This window comes from Vigna umbellata, chromosome 4 (genome assembly GCF_029865625.1).
Source record: "Vigna umbellata cultivar VRB3 chromosome 4, Vumbellata_1.0, whole genome shotgun sequence".
NCBI lineage: Eukaryota > Viridiplantae > Streptophyta > Magnoliopsida > Fabales > Fabaceae > Vigna > Vigna umbellata.
The window spans coordinates 60,979,623-61,006,124 of NC_142168.1; the positions used below are offsets into that span (position 1 = coordinate 60,979,623).

Genomic DNA, 26,502 nt, shown 5'->3' on the forward strand with positions numbered 1-26,502 from the left:
AGAGTTTAATAAAAAGAAATTACATCATCTATCTAATTGTTGGCAGCAGCAGCTGGCTCCTCTTGTGGTGCAGTTTCCTTTGTACGAGGTTGTTTGGGGCAGGACTTGGGACCGTGGTGAGCCGTTTTGTGGCAGTGGAAAGGTTTCGCATTTCGACTGACTACGACCCCAAACATGGCTCCTAAGCCGAATACAAGGCCTATCTTAACGGGACTCATTTGCTTTGATGCACAAGATCACAATTTCAATCTCATCAAAATAGAGAGTGCTATGTCTGAAGAAGATATATCCGCAAAATATATACACACTCGAATCCTGCGATGGAGGAATATTCTAATCGCCGTGACTCCCACGCCTCTCTTTTACTTGACCATCTGTATATATCCTCTCCTCCAAGACTCTTATTCTAATTAATTTTTAGTCTATGTCGTTTGCGTGTACAATTTGTAGTCTGAACATTTCAAAGGCGTAACTAAAAACACCTAAATAAAATGGCCGTTCACCTCATGGTTTCCTCCTGGACACACCTCATAGGTGTGTTGAAGAAAAAAATGTCCCAAATTAAAGTCTTTATTTTATTTTTTTTCTTCTCTACTGTCCCTCTCTCTCTCTATGTTTTCCTACACTCCCTTTCGTAATGTATCGGCTCTGCCACTGTTGTTACCGTGAAAGGTCTGAGATTTACATTGTTTCTTTTGGTTTATGAGGTTTGCACATATTTCAGATTATGCTATACAAAATCTTTCTGGATTATGCTAGAATATTTTTTTAGTTGGACTATGTAATTTGAAATATACTTCTGAATTTGAAGAAGTAAACTGGATTGCACAATTTGGAAAAGTGATATTTAAAAATGGAGTTAGATAATTTTACTAATAAAAAATTTAGAACTTTTAAATAGAATAATCAGTTAATTAAATTTTATTTTATAAAAATCACGATTTCTCTAAAGCTATTTTTTTTTTCTTTTTTTACCTTTTTCTAAGATTGTGTTGTGTTTTGTTTAGTGTGTCCTGTTTGTGTGTTTTGAGTTTGTGCATTTTTGTTTTATGGTTGTTTTGCGTCAAAATTAGTAGAATTAAAGCTATTTGGTATGTTTTTTTTTTAAAAATCACTAAAAGCCATTGAAAACCACCTTCAAAACCACTATGAATAGTATTATAAATAGTAGTCCATTTTTCTATTTAATTGGTGATTTTTGGTTTGGTAGCTATAGTGTTATTTTTCTTTGAGATTTTGTGTGCACTTCTTTTGGCCCATGTTTTGGTAGAAAAATCACATAATCACTTGGTGATAGTCCTAGTTGCGAGTTACAAATTTTTCTGAAAACAGGAATTGTAAACTTCAAAATGCAATAACTTTTGATGTATCATATATGAATTTTGTGTAGAAGAAAAAGATAGAGCGATGCGTGATGAATTAATTCAAGGGTTAAATATGTCTTTCGTCCCTTAAGTATCACACGATTTTGGGTTTAGTCCCTACTCGAAACTTTGATGGCTTTTAATCCTTATAGTTTTGAAACTATTACTATTAATCCTTAAAATTGGATGACGTTAAATTGTCTTTCACGTGGCAAACGGCAAACCCACGTTTCATGCCACCTCCCGTGCCACGTTTAGTGCTTCTTTCTGTCTTCATCAATGGACAAATTTCTCTTCAAACCATAGAAAGTCAACGACATTCAAACACAAAACCTCTTTGTCGCCATTTCCAAAACCTTTCCCATAAAGAAAGTCGAAACGTTTCTCTATGAGTTGGATTCCATAGATTGTACATGTAAAGTGGTTCAGCTTCAGCTATGAGGATGCCATTGGAGCACCCCACATAATTTTCCCATGGGCACCTTGGCAGTCTCCTGAAGAAGGGTCTACACCAGCACCCAAAGGGCATGTATGCATATGAAGTTTCGATGGAGCCACTTCAAGCAACGTGTCTACGATATTTCTTGGTGTTTTGGTTAAACCTCCCCCATCTCATTCACAATTCCTCTCAGTGGGTTTGATTTGGTGTGATAATTACCCCATGTTCCTCTTCTATCTCTTCTTATTGTTATCTCTTCAACTTCAACCTTCACGGATATCCACAAAAAAACAAACTTTTTGGTTGGAAATAGCTTAAAGTACCAACTGGGTTTTGTGCAACTTTTCTCTTTTGCCTGGTGGAAATAGCTTAAAGTACCAAACTTTATGCGTCCTGAGGGGTGGACTGGTGAGAGAAATTTTGGGGTTTGCTTCAATTTCGCTTTGCAGTTGAAGATTCACGGTGGGTGCGTGGTGCTTCAGTTTTTTGAATCTTCTGTTCAGGCTCGGGCTTGCCTTAAATCTTCAAGAAGCACTAAACGTGGCACAGGAGGTGGCATGAAACGTGGGTTTGTCGTTTGCCACGTCAAAGACAATTTAACGCCATCCAATTTTAAGGATTAGTAGTAATAGTTTCAAAACTATAAGGACTAAAAGCCATCAAAGTTTCGAGTCGGGACTAAACCCAAAATCGTGTGATACTTAAGGGACGAAAAACATATTTAACCCTTAATTCAATTTTGATCCATACATACATACATATATATATACACATACATACATATATATACATACATACATACATACATACATATGTATACATACATACATACATATACATACATACATACATACATACATACAAATACATACATACATACATACATACATACATACATACATATATATATATATATATATATATATATATATATATATATGAAATTGCTCACAGAATTTTACTAATCTTCTTTTGAATGTTGATCTCACTCTGGTATTCAATGTGTGACCCTATCTCATTGAAGAAGTTTATGTACATATCAATCTTAACCAACATATCTTAAATTTCACAAAATTTTGTTAGCATTATGCATTGGTCTTCAGGTTACACAGATGAAAGTGATTATCAACCATAACTAAATATGCATCCAAAGATCAAAACAAATACATTTGACAAATACTCATGAAGTTTAACACATGCATGTATATTAAAATATATATGCATTGATAAATTATGAAAAAGTAATTAAATTTCTTAAACTGTCTAACCAGATAATTAAATATTCAATACATATAAATTAGTATTATCCCTTTTTCTTTAGAAAATATATAACTTTTTGAAGAAATAGGAGACAATAACTAATTTTCATATTGAATCTCAAACAAAAAAACTAAAGCTCACAAACGAAAGATCAATTTTAAATAAACTATATTTAATCAACAATAAATCATATTTAAATAAAATTACATTAAATAACATAAGAAAAAAATTAAACAACATTTCTCTCCATATATATTTAAGCATACAAGCATAATAAAAAAAATAAATTATTATTAATGCTAAAAAATTTAAACAAATAATATGGAGCGAAAGAGAACTTGGGAGCATGCTTCAACATAACCATAAGTTTGACAATGGTTTGCCTTTGCGATGCAAAAAATGTTCTCCTTAACCCACAACATCGAAACATGTCCACATAACTAACAAACGAAACAAAAACAAATAAAGAAAAGGAAATCGTGTTCACAAACTATAGTGTTACCTTGTTTATGAGGCTTCGCGTTCGAGCAGAGAAGTGGCTAGGAGGCTTCACGTTTGACAGAGGAATGGAGGGTTCAAAGTTTCCAAGAACAAGAACAAATAGAAAGATGAGAGATAACAATGTTCATAGATGCTAAAGAAAACAGATGTTATGGAGATAGAAGAAGAAGAACATACAATGACAATCGCAAAGGAGGAAGGAAGAAGAAAATTGTAGCATTGAAGTGGTCACAATGAATCTTTCGTGAATTCTAATCCTAGAATAACTTTTTGGCCTCAGTTATTTGAAAACTGAAGCCTAAAAGATAATATGCTTCGGTTATTTGTAAAATCAAAGCCTAAGGACTCCTAAAAAATATTATAAATTTCAGTGACACTTTTGAAAATTTTATCAACATTTTGGCTTCTATTCACGAAAAGCCATATCAGAAGTTATGTGACTTTGGTTATTGAAAAACCTAAGATAAATTAATTAAAAAAAGAAGCAAAAGGTTTATATGGCATCAATGAGTAAAAAACTAAAGCCAAATCTCATCGTTCAAATAAAATAATTAAAAAAATAATGGGACTTTTGAAAATTTTGACCATCTTTCAACCTCGATTCTTTGATTACCAAATCTTAAAAGGTATATGGCTTTGATTTTTCAATAACTGAAGTCAAATCCTCTCACTCTAATAAAATAATTAAAAAAATAACGAGAATTTTGAAAATTTCATGTACTTTTAGGCCTTGGTTCTTTGATAGAAGACAAAATGGTATATGACTTTGGTTTTTTAATAACCAAAGAAAAATCCCCTCCCTCTGACAAAATAATTAAAAATATAACAAAAATTTGAAAAAAATTTGGAAATTTAGAATATCTTTTCATCTTTGGGTAATACATTGTATAGCTACATAGTCAAACACGTGCCTAACGCATAAGGGAAAACACGCCATAAACATAATTCACAATCCTAATGTTATAAATCAAGCATGTAATTCTTAAATAATACAAGCATAATTAATAAGTATGAGTTAGAAGTCGAATCTCAATCTATATATTCTTATATCTCTTTTAGTGACCCTATCTATATACCAATATCAATTGTAACCATAGAACTTCATAGATAATTTAAATCCTGGTCTTGTAAATTCGATATGTATACATTTTCATTAAGGTATAGGTATTCATCATTCTGGCTTTTTTGTCTCCACTGAGGATTGGATAGCAAGGACTTTCTTGTTAGCATCATTCTTATAGGAAAGCCCTCCACATTGTAAACAATTTTGTGTCCTCCGACAGAGAAAGACCCCGAACATTGTCCCCAGAGAAAATGTAAAAAGTGCCTTCAGCATACTTTCGTTGGATCCTTGTTATCTAATTTCAATCTTTAGCACAAAGCATACACAGGTGGACGAGAACGTGATACCAGAGAAGCTCTTGTGGATGGCCATAGCTTATATAGTGAAAGAACACAAAATGATGATGCTAGATCCTTTCTTCAAGCCCATCCACATACAAACTTCTGGTTCTCAATTTGTCAAAATACTTGTTTTAGGAAGAGAAATATATATATATATATATATATATATATATATATATATATATATATATATATATATAAAGATATAAATTATAAGATAAATTGTATAATATCTGAATAAAGTAATTGACCATTGATGGACATGTAGCCTCTATTGTATATTCCCCCCTAATTTTAAGTATTGCCAATGCATTTTCTAGAATGACAACACGAAGTGGGTCAAACAACTAACTTGATCACAATAAAAAGTGCAATTTGTGTTGAATATATTAGCTGGTTGGAATGTTTACCTTTGTCTTGTCAACTTATTGCTCTGGGACAGTGAAGGAGTGGATGGACTAATTTGCATAAGCTATAAAATAATTATTAATATTTTAATTTCTAAATTAGACAAAAAAAATATTTTATTTTATTCTGTTAATTATTTACTTCATGCTTGAATTTTTAAGTTACTTTTCTTTGTTTGCATTTAGTATTGATTAATTGCTAATGGTTTTTGGAAGCTTAAAAAATAAGTTATTTATATTTTCTTATTCATGAAAGATTTAACTTTGACATATTTATTTGATGTGGATCTTATGTTTATTTAGTTTATTTCAATTTTATTATCAACATTGTAGGTGTTTCATGTGCAAAAAATACGTGAAACATTAAAATAAAGTTATTGTTAGAACATTTGTATAATTTTTTTAATATATTTTTACGTGGTGGTCCGTAGGACCAAAGTACAACCATTTTGTAAGACAACTAATAAAGATAGTTTGTAATCTTATGTAAGACGGGTTAGCGCAACTCTCTTTTTGCAGGTTAATTAAGGGATGGGTGACGTATGTCATTTTATTCTTAATTTCTTTATCTAAGAGTATTTTTTAGCTAGTTATTATCTTTATAAATAATGCGTTAGAAATGTTTTAATCAAAACATAAAATAATTCTATTTTACTAAATTTGCTGTATTTTGCATCATTTTAGCATCAAAGCATACATTCATCCATCCACATTATTTTTTTTCTCATTTTAAGAGAAAGATAACTCATGATAATTGAGTGTTTCATCCTACACCTCCAAGATCTTATCCTGCACCTCCAAAAATTCCACTTTTAACCTTCTGACATTTCATCATTATCCTACACCTTTAATTTTATAGAAAATTTTATTTTTAATTTTAATAAATATATTCTTATTTTTTTCTTTTTCTTATTAAAAAGATTCTATATCACCTTAATAATAACTAAATTTAAAATTCAAATATTATTTAATATAATTTTATATTCTAATAATTATTAAAATATGATTTATGTTATAATAATAATTATATTAAAAATATAAAAATAAAATAATTAAAAATAAAAATAATAACAAAAAAGTAAATTATATTAAATAAAATATTTAATATATTCAAATATATTAAATTATATTAAAATATTAAATTAAATTAAATAATTATTAAAATTTAAATAATAAACAAAATTTTAAAACAGTTATTTATCAAATAATAAATAAAATTACATTAAATATAATATTTAAATATACTAAATTATATTAAAATATTAAATTAAATTAAATAATTATTAAAATTTATATATAAAATAAAATTTTAAAAACAATCTTTATCGGATATGGATATCCGATTTATAACTCATCGGATATCTATATCCGATTAAAAAATTTTTCAAAATTTTATGTTTTAAAATTTTAATAATTATTAAATTAAATTTAATATTTTAATATAATTTAATATATTTAAATATATTAAATATGATTTTAAGTATTGTTTTTATTTTTATTTTTATTCTTATTTTAGTTATTACTTTTTAATTTTCTTAATAGGACTATTTTAAAAATATAAATTATATTTTATTAATTATTAAAATATAAAAATATAATAAATAATATTATAATTTTTATTTAAGTTTAGTATTTATTAAATTTAAAATAAAAAGCAAAGTATTAACATATTTTATAGATTTTAATATATAAATAAGCTTTTTAAAATTTTTATTTTTATTTAAAACTTAATAATTATTTAATTTATTTTAATATTTTATTAATTTAATATATTTGAATATATTAAATCAAATTTATTTTTATTATTATTTATTTTTATTATTATTTATTATTATTATTACTATTTTTATTATTATTTTTATTATTTTATTTTTATGTTTTTAATATAACTATTATTATAATATAAATTATATTTTAATAATTATTAAAATACAAAATTATTTTAAATAATATTTAAATTTTAAAATAAATTAAATTAAATTATTATTAAGGTAGTGAAGATTGTTTTTAATAAAAAAGAAAAGAAAATGAAAAAATATTTATTAAAGTTAAAAATAAAGTTTTGAAAAAGTTGGAGGTGCAGGATGATGATGAGATGTCAGAAGGATAAAATTGGAATTTTTGGAAGTGCAGGATGAGATCTTAGAAGTGTAGGATGAAACACTCATGATTATTTAGTGTAAGCCAAATTGGTCAAATGTGCAGGCTAATTTCACTTGACTAGGAAGCCCAAGCTAAAGAAGACCAAATCTTTCAACAAAACCATGAGGCCAAATTTTTCTTGTGTAGCACATTGGATACGTGGATGGCTTGCAAATTAAGCAGTCAACTTATGAAGATTATGAAGAAATTAAATTAATTACTATAAGTCAATTTTGGTAAATTAAAAGTCAACAAAATTTCAAGAATCAAATGTAAGATATTATATGATACATTCAAATTAGGAAAAAGTTGAATTGCTCCAATCAATTTGATTTTATTAATTAATTCCAAGTATTGTTTTTGTAACAATATTATTTGTCAGACCCGTATAAATAGAAACTTGGAAATAAAGCACATTGTACATATTTTGACAAAAAATCTCACTTCTTTTTTTTTATTTTCTTCAATATAATTTTGAGTTGTATTGTTAGTTTGACTCAAATAACAAGGAGTCTCTTCAAATTTTTTATTAGTTCGCTTATTAATATATTTCACATTTTTTTTTCTAGTTTTATATTGTCCAAGTTATTTTATTCATCATACTCTCGTTCTAATTTATTTGAGCTACTTGCTTAACCATTTTCTTGAAACATAGTATTTGATTTTATTTTTGTTTTTTACCTTTTATTTCACAATTGGATCCATAATTTTATTTTATTATATTCAATCAAAACTTTCCATATTCACTCATACATCACTTTTACACCTATGTCATTCACCATCACCTTTGATTCATGACAATCATTCTAGAATTGACATCTCATATATTTATTTTTGTTTTATTTATTTAATATTATATTACTATTTAGTTAACATTTTTAACATTAGTTTCGCATGCATTCAATTTTTCTCATCATTTTTCAATAGTTTTCAACTTAATTTATGTTCATATTTATTTTTTTCACTTTTTTATTTTTAGGTATTCATTGAAATACTTCTAGGAATCTTCATCTATTTAAGGTTATTGGTTTCAATTTAATTGAACATTTTAGAGCTTAGCATTTCATTGACTTTTGTGGTTCCATTCAATTTCTCATAATCATTATAAAATTATGCATTTTCATTTTAACTTGTTTAAAGCATTCGGGTTTTCTTTATTTTAATCAATTCTAGTTATTAAAATTTTCATTATTTTGTTTCAATTTATTTATCACTCTTTGTCTTTATCTTTAGGAGAGCTTGTGATGATGGAAAGTCCCCCAACCATGGTCAAGATGTTTTAAAAGAGTGGAAGTCATCCATGAAGATGATATCAAATCTACCTTGTGGACCACCGTTGGAGTCATAATTGGGCATGGATTCAAGAGTTGTATAGGATATCTAGACCATTGTATTCAACCATGTAGTGTAGGTTTGTTTAAGGCTTGTATTAAGGCCTAAGTAGAATAGGATTTTCCGTAAGTTAGACATTGAAACCAAGGGAAAAGTGTGTGTCATGTGTCATGCTTCCATTGGAAAGGATTTGTTTTTAGTAGTGGCCATATGACACTCTAGTAATGGAGAGAATTGTGTTTTTTGAGTGGTCACATGTTCTCCCATCACTAGAGAGGATTTGTGGACACTTGTCCACTCCTTAGAAGACCTCATTTTTTGCCAATGAGAGAAAAGGTGGGATATCATGCTTTTAGGGTTAGAAGGAGACACCCTTGACCTATAAATAAAGGTGTCTCCACCCTTGTATTTTATCTTTAATGTTGACTAATTTTATGATGCCCATTTTTTGCTATACTACTCATCTTAGATCAAGATTAGAGTAACCCATGAAGCCCTACTAGTCACCTTCCTCCTTGAGTTGGTTTCACCAAGCACTACACCACCACCACAATATCTCCTAGAGGCCATGAGCTTTTACACCATCCACACCTTCTCTCATCATCCTTGGACCATTTATCACCACTTTTCCGCACCATCCATCCAAGGAAACACCCGTCCATGCATATCTCCTTGTTTTGGCCTAGCCTAGCTAAGGAGGTTGCTATCATTTGGACCATTCACCACCACTTTTCCACACCATCCATCCAATGAAACACCCCTCCATGCATATCTCCTTGTTTTGGCCCAACCTAGCTAAGGAGGTTGCTATCATTTGGTATTAGAGCCTTGGTTCTTCAAGAGCTAAGTTTCCTTGGTTTTCCTATCTATCTTTATTTTTTCCATGTTTTGTTCTTACTTGTCATGATCTTGTTACCATTTTTGGTTTTTTTATGGTTCTACTTTACTCTACTATTGGAACCATTCATGTTTTCCATTAGGTGTTCTTGTGTTTTTTTTATGTTCTATGTGCCTTTTCTATTTTTGAATCATTCCTCACTGTTTTTGGGTTATATATGTTATTTGGTGTCATTTTAACTTTTGAATCCATCCATGTGGTCTAGAAGTCATGTTTAGTCCTTTACTGTTCTTTATTTTCAAGTTTAACCTTGAAAAAATAACCAAAAATATATGTTTGTGTGTTTTTCAAAAATGCACCTTTTGGGAACCTTTGAGTTCTTTTTCTTTGCATATTTGAATTCATATTTGTTGTAAGTTCATCAAAAAATTCATAGAGTTAGGTTTCATACATGTCGTTTATGAGTTTCTTGCCAAAATTTTGATTCTCGTATGATTTCTCTACCATTTTGTGTGTGTGACCTTATACACCTTTAAAATTTGATTTGGGGTGTTTGTTTGTGTGATTTATGTTCTGGAAAGTTACAATAAAAGCAAGATAAAAAATAAAAAAAACAAAAAGTAACAAAAAAAGTACAAAAAGCAAAAACCAAATACATTTCACACTACTACCACCACTTTTTGGTGTGCATTTGTATGATGATTTGGTGGCTGTTTTGCACCTGAAATTCACCTCCCAAACCTCTGTTCCAGCAGCTGGTCCATGGAATTTGAAGCTACAAAGTTGGTTGAGTGCCACATGTGCTCAAAAATTGGCTAAAGGACAAAAAGCCCATTTTCTACTTTAGTAATTTTGGAGTTTTTGTGATCTTTTTTAGAGATTTTCCTTAGGAATTTCTTTTGTGTGCTGAACCTTTATTCTTAACCATTTATTTTCCCACTTGTCTCCTTGCTAATCTTGGTTTTGTCACCTAAAAATGCCATATTGACCTTTTCTTGTTTTTCTCCTTGGCCTTTTTTGGTTTATGGTGTGTTAATCTCTTTTGGTGTAGGTTTTTGGCCTTGTGGTGAACCCACATCATTAAAGGTAGTCTCTTAGGTGAAGAAGGCCTTGTGGAGAGATTGGAGTCTTTGTTGAAAACAAGAAGACAAGAAAGTATATACTTGATGATAAAGAGAGATTTCATTGGTAAAATTGTCTTTGCTTTCTCTTTGGTTTGTAATATTTGGCATCTTAGGGGATTGTCCTAACAAGAACATTTGATACTTACTATTTAAGAGTTAGTTGTAGTTGGTGGGTAAGAGGGGACCAAAGTTCCTTCTAATTCATCATTAGGCCGCATAGTGTAGATTTAATTCCCTTTGAGAAGTTTGGTACAAGATAACTTAAGGTAAGCTTTGGTTAGGAAAGACTTGAATTCTAAGCAATCCATAGTGATTCACCTTTCTTTCCTAGAAGTGAACTTAATCTTCTCTTGTCTCCTTAAGTCTTTTTAAGGAATTTTATTTGAAATACTAAGTTTGTTTGCATAAGCCATTTTTGAAAATCTTTAAAATGTCTAGGATTATTTGTGATATATTTTTTTTCAAAATTCTTTTGAAACAAATGAATTTTATAGTAGCTTGCATTTAAGTCATTGTGAGGATGAGCTACATTATAAAGTTAAGAGTGACCTTGCATTCTTTGGTGAAAATACTAGTGCAGTATCATACCTAGCATGGGAGAAAAGAATAGAAGAGCTTTATCCATTCCTAGTTAGGCATGGTAAATATCATATACTTAGTTTATACATCTCTAGGCTTGAACGACATGCAAGTGAATGGTGGAATCAAAGACAATCTAAAGCTGAGAAAGGTAGAAAATCTCTAATTAAAGATTGGTATGACTTGAGAGCATGCATAAGAAGAAAATTTGTCCCTTCTTCCTTTGTGCTAAACCAAGAGCAAATATGTGAGTGAGAGAACTCATTAAAAGAGGAAATTTTTTTCTAAAAAGTGTAGAAGGGTTCTCTAAAAGAGAAGATGAGTTTGAAGAAAAAGTGAGAAATCTCTTGAGTGACAAGAGAAAAAGAGACATTCAAAGAAGAAGAGATGAACAAATGAGAGAGATAGAAAAGAAAGAAAGAGTTGAAAGAAAAATTTATCTTGCTACCTTAGAAGAAGAGCTTAGAATTCTTAATGGAAAACAAGAAAAACTCCAAAAGGATTTAAGGAAGATTAAGAGATGAAGAGAGGAGGACAAAAGAAGGAAGAAAGAACAAAGAGAGAATGATGAGCATGAGAAAAGAAAGAAAGAACAAAGAGAGAAAGAGGAACAAGTAAGAAGAGAGAAAAAGGAGGAGGAATTAAGAGAGTATATGAAGAGAAAAAGATAAAAGAAAGGAATGAGAAAGAAAAGAGAGAAAAAGAAGAGATTGAGATAAGAGAAGAAGACGAAGAGTTACTAAAGCCCTCTAGCACTCCTACAATAAAGGTTGAAACTAAGATGATGAAAGGAGTTTTCCAATCCTTGAACTTTTCTCAATACATCCAACCATCTTTCATAACTCTAACTTTTAGTTTTGAAACATTTTCAACTACCTTTTTCACCTCAAACTATTTTTAACTCCTCAAATTTTTCCAAATCAAACTTTGAGTTGATGTTAACTTTTAGGATACAATTAACTTAAATTAAACTCAAACAATTTTGTGGAGTGGACAATCAAAGTTTTCAAGTAAATTCTTTTGAAATTAGCATAAGGTCTTTTTTAAATCTTTCATCTAGATACATGTTGTTTATGGCTCATAAGATTATTGGTTTTGTGTTTAATGACACTTGCATATGGATCTTTGATCTTGGTGAAAAGATACACAAATTAACCAATAATAAGAAAAGGGTTTTTGTCATAAGAAAGCATGAAGATTTGAGGACAAATCCTTTTCAAAAGGGAGGGTATGATGACATATCTCTAAAAATTAACTCTTGTGTTGGAAAGGATAGTCTTTCAAACATATATATCCAACATAAGACAAATAAAAACTTCAAAGATGCTCCTACTCTCCAAGACCTTGATCGTTCATTTGATTTAAGGTGTATCTTTGTTGAAAGCTATATTCTTCATTTACTCACTATTATAACATTTGTTCTAACTTGTGTGATAAAATGAACATTTGACTCTAGTGGAGAAGGGCACAAAACTCCAAAGAAAAGAAGGAAGTTTGCCTTGTTCCATGTTGAAGATTTAAGGGCAAATCATTTTCAAGAGGGAGGGAATGATGGCAAATCCCCTAGCCATGGTCAAGCACTTTCAAGAGTGTGGAAGTCATCCATGAAGATGGTATCAAATCTACCTTGTAGGCTACAGTTGGAGCCATCATTAAGCATAGATTCAAGAGTAGTGTAGGATATTTAGGCCATTGTATTCGGCCATGTAGTGTAGGTTTGTTTAAGGCTTGTATTAAGGCCTAACTAGAATACAATTTTCCTTAAGTTAAACATCCAAACTAAGTGGAAAATGTGTGTGCCATGTGTCATGCTTTCATTGGAGAGGATTTTCTTTTATTAGTGGCCACATGGCTGATAATGCTAATTCTTACCATTATCTAAGCATAATTTTAGTAGCAAAATCAACTCTTCTTTAGCTTATTACTTGCTTAAATCATCTCTTTTATTTAGTTTTAGTATTTATCTATATTTTGAGCTACATAACGTAAATAATATTCTAATCCCTTGTTTTTTTTGATCTATTTCGATGTTAGGAAGATCCTCTATTACATTGAAGAGCCTCGGTGATCCAAGAAGTCATTGATTTAAAAGTCATTTTCGCTTAAGCGAGAATAATTTAGCTTAAGCGAGAATGACTATCTTCTCCAAGAAGTTTATTCTCGCTTAAGCGAGAATAATTTAGCTTAAGCGAGAATTCGGGCAGTATATATACTCACGAGGCAGAAAGAAAAAAGGGTCTTTGGTTCTTTGGAGGCGCGATTTCACGTCTGGAGCTCATGGAGGGCGCGAGGAGCTTATGGGAACATCTCCTCCTCTTCCTTTGGGTCTCCTTCTTCTTCCATCTTCCATGTTTGTAAGCTTTTGGGTTCTACATGGAAATGGAGAACCAGATTCATCTTGTTAGGGTTAGATGTAGCCTATGAACTCTTGTGTAATGAATGATTGTTTCGTATTTATAAATGCCTTTTCTATCTATTACTAGTATTCTTGTTTCCGATCTTAAAGCTTGCATGTAATGGGGACGTTCATGACTTGATTTTGGGGTTTCATTGAGCTAGGGATGGGATATGAAATCTTGAACTGAAACAAGAGTCCTTGTGGGTCATTGAGCCAGGGATGGGATATGATTCACATGTTGTCTTAGATCCTAGTTCTTAATGCATGTTTGCTTGTTAGATTGTCCAAGGGATTGGAGTTTGATAAGGAAAACCTAGGCTCTTTCACCTAAGGGATTAGGGCTGGAGTGTTTTAGTGGATTGACTTTAGTAAATTGATAGAGAGGAGATGAAATTGGTTATACACAAGAGTGCATTGGTGAAAACTAACCTTAACAATGTCATTTCATACCATTTCTAGTCTTTTCCATTTCCAAGTGTCTTCAATACCAAAGTCCAACCTTGTAATTACTTGTGAATTTATCTTTTTGCACATATTCTTAAATGATGAGTTGTTCTTGAGTCTAGATGAGTTGTTAATCGCACAATTTTCTAGTATTACGAGTCTCTTGGAAAAACGATACCTGGTCTTACCACGGTTTATTACTTGAACGATTTGGTGCACTTGCCAAAGAGATTAACAATGGCACTCTAGAAATGGAAAGGATTGTGTTTTGTGAGTGGCCACATGTTCTCCCATCATTGAGCGGATTTGTGGACACTTTTTCACTCCTTAAAAGGCCTCATTTTTTGCCAATGAGAGCAAAGGCCTCTTAGAGGTGTCTCCACCCTTGTATTTCTTCTTTGATGTTGAGTAATGTTATGTTTCCCATTTTTTGCCATACTACTCATCTTAGATAAAGAATAGAGCAACATATAAGGCCTCTCTAGTCACCTTCCTCCTTGAGTTAGCCTAACATCTCTTGGAGCCACCAAACACTACACCACCACCACCATATCTCCTAGAGGCCATGAGCTTCTACACCATCCACAACTTATTTCATCATCCCTGGACCCTTTACCATCACTTTTCCGCACCATCCATCCAAGGAAACACCTCTCCATGCACATCTCCTAGTTTTGGCCCAGCTTAGCTACAGAGGTTGCTATCACCCTAACCATGGTCAAACACTTTCAAGATAATGGAAGTCATCCTTGAAGATGGTGTCATCATGGAGCATGGATTAAGAGTAGCGTTTGATATCTAGGCCATTGTATTCAGCCATGTAGTGTATGTTTGTTTAATGCTTGTATTAAGGCCTAAGTAGCATAGGGTTTTTCTTAAATTACACATGCTAACCAAATGGAAAGTGTGTGCCATGTGTCATGCTTCCATTGGAGAGAATTTTCTTTTTAGAAGTGGCGACATTATCTCAAACGGGAACTAAGTTTCACTCAATGATTTCATAATACAATTATAATTAACAAATCGAACTTAATCAATCATTCATGCATACCAAGAGACAATGTGTAACATAAAAACTAAAAATGACATCACCAACAACCAATATCCATTAACTAAAAATCATACATTCAATAACCAGTCAAATCTCAAAACAAAAATTAACATATCCAATAACTAATAACTCATAACCAATAATCAATATTCAATATCATATTCTATAACTAATAACAAATAATCAACCAAAATACTAACCTTCTTCAACTGTTGAAAAGGGAAATCACCGAGAATATGGACAAGCAATGTAGAATGTACACAAGCAAGCAATGGAGAGGGAAGGTGTCACCACGGAGGTCCGCAAACTAGCGCACAAGAACTACACCAGAAAGCCAACGAAAACAATTTTTAATCGGTGCAAAATGATTTTAAACAGTGAAAAGTGGAAGAAAACCAACCTTCACGTTAATGACGAAAACAACATGCAAGAGGAAGAAGATAAACAGTAGCGAAGAGAAAAACACATCACTGTTGTTCAGGTTTTGGTTTGGTGTAAAAACACACCATTTAGACGTCGCGCCTCCCTAACCAACGTCTAAATGGTTGAATACGTCGCGCCCCCTACCCAGCCGACGTGTCAATCAGTAAAAAATTAATTTTTGGCGCTTAAAATGTGGCCTTTTCGGGGCTATTTGGTGTCCGATATAGGGGTAGCCGACATATGTATCGTATTTAGACGTAGGGGAAGGGCAGCAAACATCTAAATGCAACGAAATAGTTCCTTTTGGGTTACTTTCACATACTATTTGGTGTCGGATAAGGGGGTAGCCGACATCTATATGGTATTTAGACATTGGGAGATGACAGTAGACGTCTAAATGCAATGAAAAAAAGAGCCTTTTGGGTTACTTTCACAGACTATTTAGCATCCAATGGTGGGCAGCCGACGTCTATATGGTATTAGACATCGCAGACCTACTACAACCGACGTCTAAAAAGTAATTTTATTTACAAAACTGTCACCGGTCATTTTTAACGTTAGATTTCTTTTGGTTAGACGTTACACGCATGACGTTAACCGTTATTTTTGCACTAGTGCACATTATAAAAGGAAGGAATTGTGATTATACAACTATAAATCAATAGCCATACACAAAGAAATAACCTAGGTTAGCACCCTTTACCTGACTGGATCCAAGCTTCCTTCCTTTGCCTAACGCTTGCAATCTCAAGGTCTCTTTCACTTTTGCCCTTGCTTTCTCTCCAACCTTCTCAGGGTGTACTTTACGATCACTACACTTCACGACTTCTTTTCTCACATTTTCTACCTTTTTCTCTCAAGGTATTTATTTTTTCCTCACAGCTCTCTCCTCCTCCCAAGCATCAAACATTAACCCTAAATATAATCTCTTCCTTCTATCTTCTTTGTGAAATCACAGGGAAACTAATGCTTAATTACTATCGCAGGAGTTAGACAGTCTACAATAGCTACTAGATCTTTGTGTTTTTAAGCAACTGTTTAAGAAAACGTTTTAAGAAAGAAAAGCAATAACATAAGTATTTTATATTGGTTCACTCAATCTTGGGCTACCTCCATTCTCTCTCAAGAACTTTTGATAGGTTTAACTGATCTCATCTAAGATCACAACAAACCACTCCTGGTATGCATCGAGTATTCTGACCATTCCTGGTCTCCCTAGTCATTCTTAACTAGTTTGAGTTTAACCACTCCTGGTATTAACCCTAGACAACTGTCTTAAACGTTTATTTATCCTTAGCTAAAATATACAAGTGTTTTAATTCTCTTTAGAATATTCAAACACAATCATTGTTTGTTTACAAGTACAAATTTTGATAACTCTTAGTGAGAGGATAAATACAATACATTGAAATCTGAGAACTTGTGAAATTCTTTCTTTTGTTCTATGAACAGACTTAGACGATTTTAACTTCTAGAGAGAATAACAACATAACTATACAATGATAGCTAAAGTTTTAGTATTCTCTTGTGCGAGTCCTCCTTTTATAGTTGTCTTCAAGAGATGATCGTTACTTAAATTGAGTTGACCTTCTTTAGAGTAGGTAGCTTCATGTACGAAGATATGAACTTTTTCTACGCCTTAGGAAGAGTAGCATTGCTTTTGCAGTTAGAGCTTGTACGACTATGGTAGGACATAAAGCTTTAGGAAACATTCCAGGAATGTTTTTTTATTTCACAATGTATTTCTAATCCACGTGCCGTAATTTTGAGTAAGTATTGGTATTGTTAATATTCACACAGATAAAGAGAGAAAAGAATAGCATACAAGCTACAATACATACATGCATTTAATTATATGTACGTTGATAGAGTGTTGAAGCATGTTTAGTAAAATAAACGTTTAGTGCAAGTTTAAGCTTTTTCAAGTAGTGACAAATGATAAGATATATAATGTTTATCACTTCTTTCTCTATATGCACTTTTTTCAAATGTTTAATCTTTTATGACACATAATGGTTTGTCTTATAAGTGTTTAATAAGAATGCACTTCTTTTCAAACATTATATATCTCTAAAAAATATTTCGTTAAATGTTTTTTGTTAAACTTCAAAACTCGAGATGCTAGACAATATATTCTCTTTAGACTATCTTGGGTGACAAGGTTGTCCTTCTTCATTAAGAAGGTCAAAAGCACCGCTTATGAGGCTTAAAGGCCAAGCTAGGGTTCTCTCTCTTTCAAGACAACTCCTTTTTGACCTAGTTTCTATAACACTAGTTTATCTTTATAATCATGCGCCCTTTTACTTTATATTTGTGCAAGCAAGCCCTTTTCCCAAACTTGTAAAAGGGGCTTTCTTAAACTATTGTAAGATTTGAATATTTTGATATCATATACTTTATATTTAACGACATTGTGAGAGTCATCTCCTTTGAAAGTGTCTTCTTCCTGTTACCTTATCTTCATATTTCCATTCAAGTGGTAGTACACACCACTAATCTTGGATTGGTGAGCCTTAATGTCCCTCTAAGTTGTGTGCCTTCACCCTTTACCCCCCCCCCCCCCCTCCCTCTTTATCCTCTCTTCTCTTTTTTATTTTTACCTTTACTTATATTCACATATTTTGTCTCCATTTGTATTCTTGTTTTAGTTTCCATTAATTGAACTTATCTTCTTCTCTTTGAGCCTTCAAAGTGAACCTTCATATTTAGATAAGCTTCTTTATCTTAATATCCAGTAAGGATCTTCCTTGTGCTTGCACTAGTAAAAAAGAGGTTTTTAACTCGCACATTACGCTTCGATTTTTTGAAACCAAAGCGTATCAAAACACGGTGACAATTTCGTAATTTTTGCGAAACTATATGCCTCGGTTCAATTGGAATCGATGCCTAAAGGGTATACTGCCTCGGTTCTCTGACCAATCGAGGCAAAAAACTCTGCTTTCCTTCTGCAATTTGCTTTTTCACCTGCGAACTTTTTCAAAATAGGCTTACTGTCTCGGTTCTCTGACCAACCGAGGTAAAAAACTCTGCTTTCCTTTTGCAAATTAGCTTTTTCACCTGCCAACTTTTTCAAAATAGGCTTACTGCCTCGGTTGTGTGCAGAATCGAGGCAGTATGTCCTGCCAAAAGCTGACATCCTCTGAATCTGAACGTTTCAAATCAATTTTGTTAGCCTTTACTGCCTCGGGTGCATTTGAACCGATGTCTTAAGACCTTTATGTCTCGGTTTAACCCCGAACCGATGCCTATAGTTTTTTTTTTGCCATTTATAATTTTTTTTTTGAATTTTTTATGATAGGTTTAGGCATCGGTTGTCTTTAGAACCAAGGCAGTATAGTCTTATTACCTCGGTTGTTTACTTAACCGAGGTAATAGCTTCTTCAATTTTTAAATTTCAGACCTTTCATTCTCCCCTTCCACAACCTTCTCACCACCACCATCCTCAACTCCCACCAAACAAACTTAACCTTAGAGTCACCATCCTCAACTCGCTCCGCCGCCGCTGCCTCCACCATCGATCGTCGCCGCTGCCTCCACCATCGGTCGTCGTCGTTGCCTCCAGCATTGGTCGTCATTGTTGCCTCCACCGTTGGTCGTTGCCGCTGCCTCCACCATTGGTCGTCGCCACTGCCTCCACCACCGATCGTCGCTACTGTCTCTACTTCTCTCACGCGAACTACGTTGTTCGTTGTCGCCTTTGGTTGTACGTTGTCGACACTGGCTGTTCGTCACCGTCTTCGGCCGTTCATCATCGCCTTGAGCCGTTTGTCGTCGCCTTTGACCGTTCGTTGCCGCCTTTGGCTGTTTCGTCGCCGCCTCCGTTGTCCCAAATAAAAAAGAAAAAGAAAATATTTTGAAAAGCAAAAGTCCCCATTTTCTAAAAAAAAAATAAAAAAAAGGCATCTACCGCCTCGGTTCGAAACCAACCGAGGCAAAAAAACTCACACATATTGCCTCGGTTCAAAACCGAGGCAAAAAGGTTACCCCTTTTTGCCTCGCCTGTATATACCTCGGTTTAGGAACTACGGTCATAAACTCAAAACAACCGAAGCAATAGCCCTTCGTTGCACTAGTGTTGCCAAATCAGCATCACACAATATATTGCTAAATCTAAAATGAGTTTTTATCAATGTCAAATAATAATATTATTTTCACATTTTGTGTATATTTTTAGGCAAATATTTTACCATTTATTAAAATAAATTAATATTAAATGTTTTCTAAAATATGGAGAGTTTCAAAGTCTGTGTAGGATGCAATAAACGAAAATGATTTCCAAGACTTCCAGTAAACATTCAGAAACGATTACTAAACATTTTTAGATAAGAGGAAATAATGAATGGTGTAATATAACGAAACTTCGATGAAACATGTTTGTTATCGGATGATACAAAATTTATTGGTGCAATATTTTTTAAGATATTAGGACGTGAATGGAGTAATATATCGAATCTTTGAAAAGAAAAAATGTGTTATGCGTTTGGTTTGTTATAAGATGATATAGAATTTATTGATGTAATTCCTAAGGCGAAAAACTAGGCTAATTAGGAGGCTTGAATTGCGTTGAAAACTTTTCTGATAGTAGTTGTCAAAATATTCTTATTGTCTTTTAATTAACATAAATGGATATCAAAGACCTTTAATCTACAAATAGAAGAGAAAAAATATATAATTTATATATCATATTGCATTACATTATTTATTTTAATCTATTTAACTATTTTTTATGGTATAATATCTAACTGGTAAATGATACAAGAGTTGGTAAATGATGTAAGAGTTGTCCTGTCTGTCTAGACTTTCTAAGAGTAAAATAGCCCAATTTTAACAATGTTAATTGATGTCAAAACCAACTAAAAGTGACAAAAACAAGCTAGATCACTATCCATTCACGGATCACTCTTGGCCACAAATTTAGCACAGCCTATCCTCTGCGAAATCCAACTATTTAGAAACGGCGATATTTCCACGATGGCAGTTTCGTTTGAAGAAAATGATTCCGAAGTACTCAAAGTTGGTTTGCACGTTTACACTGCTCAACTTGTTTTTCATCAGTTCTTTTGCATGGGATAATCTCCCTTGTCCTCCAAAATCCAATACCCCACCGCCTTCAACTGCACCGCAGAAATGCCCCATCAACACGCTCGAGTTTGGTGTTTGTGGAAGTTGGTTAGGGTTGGTAAGAGAACAAATTGGAAGTAAACCAAGCGAGAAGTGTTGTACCGTGGTGAAAGGTGTCGCCGATCTTGAAGCGGCACTGTGCTTGTGCACTGCTATTAAAGCCAATGTGCTGGGACCTGTCAAGCTCAACGTTCCCGTTGCTCTTACTTTGCTCGTCAATGCTTGCGGGAAGAAGGTTCCATCTGGATTTGTCTGTGCTTAGAATAATTTACAAATAATGTGTCTGTCTTTTCTGTATCTGTTGCTTTCAGTTTAACTAAAATTGCTGCTATCAGGCTTTCATTTGGGGATACTGAAGTCCATCACAATGCTGTATTTCATGCGTGTTATTATTAGTGTTTCTATCATCAATTTGATAGAACAGCCTACTTTGCCTTGTTGCTAAAAAAATGTGGGACCAAATTTAGAACATTTAAAATGTTAGAAAAGAAAGGATGGGTTTGTTACAGGTGAATTGGTTTTAAAATTATTTTTGAAAAGAATTTATTTCCATAAAATAATTTCAATTTAAAAGTATGATGCAATTAACATAAGAATTAATTGATAAAAACACAAATAGCTTTTTTTATACGGGTTAGAAAGAACATTTTATACTCATTTTGGAATTGATAGAAAAGCAACGGATATAAAAAAGTATTGACTTTTTTATACCGATTTGATATTTGGTTAAAGATACAACTAATATAGAAAGTGAAATGTTCAAACCAACTCTCTTTCTCCATTCCATTCATCTATACAATTTGTTTCCTACTGATTGACTTGTTGTTGTTGTTCGCTTTTAGGAAAATTTCACAAGTCACTGTCAGATATATTATCTTTATCTTATTCTTTCTTTTGTTTTTAATTAGTTTGCTATTACTTTTTATTTGTATTTTGGGCTTAGCCCATATTTCTTGTCATCTGTCGTTTTTTACAACGGCACTATCTACTGATGCCGGTAGCACCATCGTCTACAGTTGCCACTACAGAAGTTCTAGTTTCGACCGATGATCTCATGATTTTGATCTTCAGTCAGGCGACCACTATACTGTCAACGACACTTTCATTAGAGCTTTTACACATTCTTAATGCCTTTTGAAGTTGTGGATATGCTTCCTTTTTTGTCGTGTGTGGTGGCACGTCTCGTCTCCTCTTAGGAAATGATTTAGAGCGTCGAGGTTCACTCTTTTTCCTCTTTCAAGTTCGTCGTGCGTGGACGCACATCCCATCTCTCAGGAAGCTATTCAGAGCAACAATGTTGCTCTTTTTTTTCTCTTTCGGGGGCCTTAATAGGAGAATCTTTGATTTTTCAGGTTTCTCTCTCGTGTTCACCAATAGCTTATTCCGCTGTTGTCTCTTATGGTCTCCCTTCTATCACCATTGCATTTGACCCTTCCATATATAATTTTTCTCCCGTGACAAATATGGTTTTTGTTAGTTTATTTGTAGTCGTGATGGCTCTTTAACAATGACATCTCTTTCCAACAATGCATTCCTCAACAACGATTTGTAGGAAGAGATTTACATGAAGCAACCTCACAAATTTGTAACTCATGGGGAGTCTTCTAGGTTAGTATTTAATCTTCTATGTCATCTTCGTAAATCATTAACAATTTGGTGTCAGTCGACTGTAGAAGCAAATACTTTCACTAAGTTTTTATTAATTATATTAGTAACAAGCTTGGTACATACGATTAGTATGTTTGAGCTTGAAGGAGAGTGTTAAATATATTATCTTTATCTTTTATCTTTAGTTAGTTTGTTATTATTTCTTATTTGTATTTTTGGCTTAGTCCATATTTCTTCTATTATAAATAAAGTAATCTCATACATAGTTTTTCACTATATTCAACAGTAACAATAAATTGAAGAAAGGAGGTTAGGGCCCAGAGATCTCATGAATTGGAAAAAGAGAAAGAAAGTGAGAAATACTTGAATTGGGAATTGGAATAGTTAACAAATGCAATGTGGGGTTTAATTAATAGTGTGGTCGTGAAATGAAATGAAGTAAGCAATAAAAAAAATAAAAGCACCAAGAGAAGGAAACATGTTTCCCTTTTCAAAGTATAACCTTCTTTTATACTTCCCTCCTCCTAGTTTCAGTAACACTTTCACTTCTAGAAAAAGGAGGTGAATCACTAAGGACTACTTAAGTACCAAGTTAACTTTAAGTCCTTTTGTACCTTATTTTTCAAAGGGACTTAGACTTGAAATACAAGAAGACAGACACTAAGCTACCACAACTAAGAAAAACAATTAAAGCTAATATATGCGACCTAATGGTGAAGTTAGAAGGAACTTTGGTTCCCTCACACTTACCAACTACAAAACGCAATATTACTTAAAGTTCAATGTTTTGTTAGGACACATCCTAACAACCGAATATTACAAGTTCAGAAAGAAGAAAGCATAAAATTACAACTTAAAATGAAATATAGACAAATCATTCTTCTCTAAGTGTTTACTTTCTTATCTTCTTGTAACTCCACCAATACCTCAAGCTCCCACTAGATCTCCATCACCTAAGATCCTACCTTTAAGTGTTGGCTCACCACAAAGACAGACCTAACACTACAAAAGCCAAAAGAGTCAAATGAGAAAGCAATAAAAAGATCTAAAATGAACAAAATGAATAACATGAGACAATCAAGAAATTTAATGGTCAAGAAAGAAGTTTAGCACAACAAAATAAAATCCTAAAGAAAAGCTCTAGATTTGATAAACAAAACCAAAAATTACTAAACTAGAATATGGTGCTTTTGTCTTTAACAAGTTTTGTGCAAATGGTGACCTATGACCACAATTTTAACACCAATTGCAAGTGACAAGGCTGTAAAACAATAGCCCCAAACCTAAATTACACAAGCCAAAATTCACATGAAATTGCTCACAAAAGTTGGTGGAAATGGTACATGTATATATGCATATACTCTTTACTTTCGCTTTTTACTTTTTGATTTTGTACTTTTTTTGTCTACCTTTTCTTTTATATTTTTTATCTCGATTACTTTTCCAGCCCATAAAAAAAATACCATACACCACATATCAAGGTTCAAATGTACTTTTGAAAGTTCAAAGGTTCACAAAATGCCATATAAAATGAAAAAACCTACTAGAATCAACATATAATATGAAACTAAAAAATGACACAAAGAAAACCTAACTCTAAAAACTTGTTGATGATCTAAAAAACATACTTGAACATATAATTTTGAGATTTTTCAAATCTCAACTAAGAGGTAATGACATAAGATATAATGACTTAAAAGACTAGACAAGACTCCAAACAACTTGAATGGATTAAAAATCAAAATGAAAAAAACTAAAACATGAATAAAGACTCGAAAAAACAAAGATCATGATATCCTACATATTTAGGAGCATTTAACAACCGAAACAAATTTGATAACTACAAAATCACTTTATTTGATGGTCAAAACGGTGACTAAATATAAGAATTTATTATACTTTTTAGAGTCATCGATTTAGAACCGTAAGTTTGGCACTGAACAATCCAATCGCTATTTATACGAACTAATTTCACTACCAAGTGATTGGATTCTTTATTTTCCTTCTAAAATCTCATGACACACATTTTGCAGTGGGAATCAGAACCTTGTTAGTTGTTACATTCAAATACGTTTTTGGCAAAAGCGAAAAGATGATTCTTCTTGTGTCGAGCAAGGCCTGGCAGACCCTCAGTGTCTATGTCTTGAGGTTTCATCCCTTCGGGCAACTCCCAGTGGAATGAATTAAGAAGATTTGCAGTTATGAGCTCCACTGATGCAATTCCCAGCGATATGCCAGGGCAAATTCTACGCCCTGCACCGAACGGAATAAACTCAAAATCATGTCCCTTAAAATCTATCTCACTGTTCAAAAACCTCTCTGGCCAATATTCTTCTGGGTCTTTCCAAGCTTCAGGGTCCCTCTGAATGGCCCACCCGTTCACATACACTATTGTCTTTGCTTCTATTTCATACCCATCTATGCTGAAACTTCTAATGGCTTCTCTTGGTACCAGTGGTGTTGGTGCATAAAACCTAAGTGTCTCTTTTATCACTGCCTGCAGATATTCAAGCTTTTCAACATCCTCTTCCTCTATGAACTCCTTCTTGCCACACGCATTTCGAATTTCTTCTTGGGCTTTCGCCATTGCTCTTGGGTTCTTCATCAATCCGGTCATTACCCACACGGATGTGGCTGCAGTTGTGTCAGTCCCTGCCACAAGTATGTCCTGTGACAGTCAAGTAGCATTTCTAAGGTTATGTTGTGATTTATAATCCACTTAGTGCATGGATTTGGGTGTCATTGAGCATAGTTAAAGACCAAGTAATTCATATTTAGCAGTAACAAAATACAAAAGCGTGAACACATACCAAGATGATAGCTTTGATTTGATCTTGGGTGAGGTCTATTGACAAGCGACCCTGCTTCTTAAGCTCAAGCAGCACATCGACAATATCCTCGTCTTCATTTTGTTTGACCCTGTTCGGATCTAGGTGGTCGTCAATGACTTCTTGGAAGAAAACATCCAAGGCCTTGAAAGTGTTTTCAAGACGGCCAAACAAGCCGGTGAGTTTATCGATCCACCCAAGAACGGAATGTAATCCGAGACAAAGAAAGAAAGGAACATAGCCTGTGAGTCGTTTAGAAGCCCATGGAACCTGCTTCTCTCAGCTCCTTCTTCATCGTACTTTTTCCCAAATGCAACCCTACAAATGATGCCGCTTGAGACCGACATCATGAGCTCACTCAAGTTGGTTACTTTGGAAGAACGAACATGCCCAGATAAAATTTCCATCATCTGTTTGACTTCAGATTTTCTCACACTGGAAAAGGTGGAGATCCGTTTGGAGCTGAAGAAATGGACGACACAGATTTTCTAATTTCTCTCCAGTAGTCGTTGAAGGGAGAGAAAATAATCTCTTGGCCGTTGTATGAGAGTTTTAGAGGGCCAAGGGAGGGAGGCCTGGTGCAGACATCAATGTCATGGTCTTTGAGGATTTCCTTGGCTAGTTTGGAGAGGAAACAACAATGGCTTGCTTGAAGCCTAATTGGAGGGAGAAAAGGGGACCATAGACCTTTGAGAGCTGCTCCAGCTGGATATTCAATTTTGAACTATCAATTTGGTGAAGATTGCCAATGAGGGGAAGACCTCTTGGACCCGGTGGACGAGACCTTGATGGCTTCCGTTTGCCTCTCTGCTTCTTCAACAGGATCACTGCCATAACCGAAAGACAAAAGATAATCAACAAAAGTCGCACCATTTTCAATGAGGCAGAGTTACTTCCAAAATGTCCTGATTTATGGGTGGTGGTGATATTTCAACGAGGGGACATTAAATAGTATATTTTCATAGCTAGAGATAATTTAATGAAAGATAACTTATTTTACTATTTTAATATGTCGTACTATTTAAGCGTTGAGACTAATAATTTTGATTTTTTTTCTTGTGTAATTGTTTGAATGTTTTTATTTGAGAAATCATGATGGATTTATGAACTCTACGAATAAAAATATTTTAAAAATAATAATAGATTTTAACGACATTATTTCAATTGATTTAAAATTCAAACAATCTTATTTCATCATTCAAGATATTAATATATAATTTTAGTTTTTTTAACTTAAAT

General features: G+C 33.0%; 1 protein-coding gene and 1 pseudogene across 2 annotated transcripts; one reads left to right on the forward strand and one right to left on the reverse strand.

Annotated features, from left to right (window-relative positions):
* Nucleotides 1-20,613: 20,613 nt before the first annotated feature.
* Nucleotides 20,614-21,177, forward strand: LOC124844529 (putative lipid-binding protein At4g00165). The gene has a single exon (XM_047321486.2). It carries the CDS (start codon nucleotides 20,700-20,702, stop codon nucleotides 21,087-21,089), a length of 390 nt encoding a protein of 129 aa, XP_047177442.1. The 5' UTR covers nucleotides 20,614-20,699; the 3' UTR covers nucleotides 21,090-21,177.
* Nucleotides 21,178-24,262: 3,085 nt separating this feature from the next.
* Nucleotides 24,263-26,214, reverse strand: LOC124844530 (cytochrome P450 83B1-like; annotated as a pseudogene). Its single transcript, XR_015785514.1, has 2 exons — nucleotides 25,246-26,214; nucleotides 24,263-25,103 (listed from the first exon to the last, which is right to left on the reverse strand). The product of XR_015785514.1 is annotated as a cytochrome P450 83B1-like (transcript).
* Nucleotides 26,215-26,502: the final 288 nt, after the last annotated feature.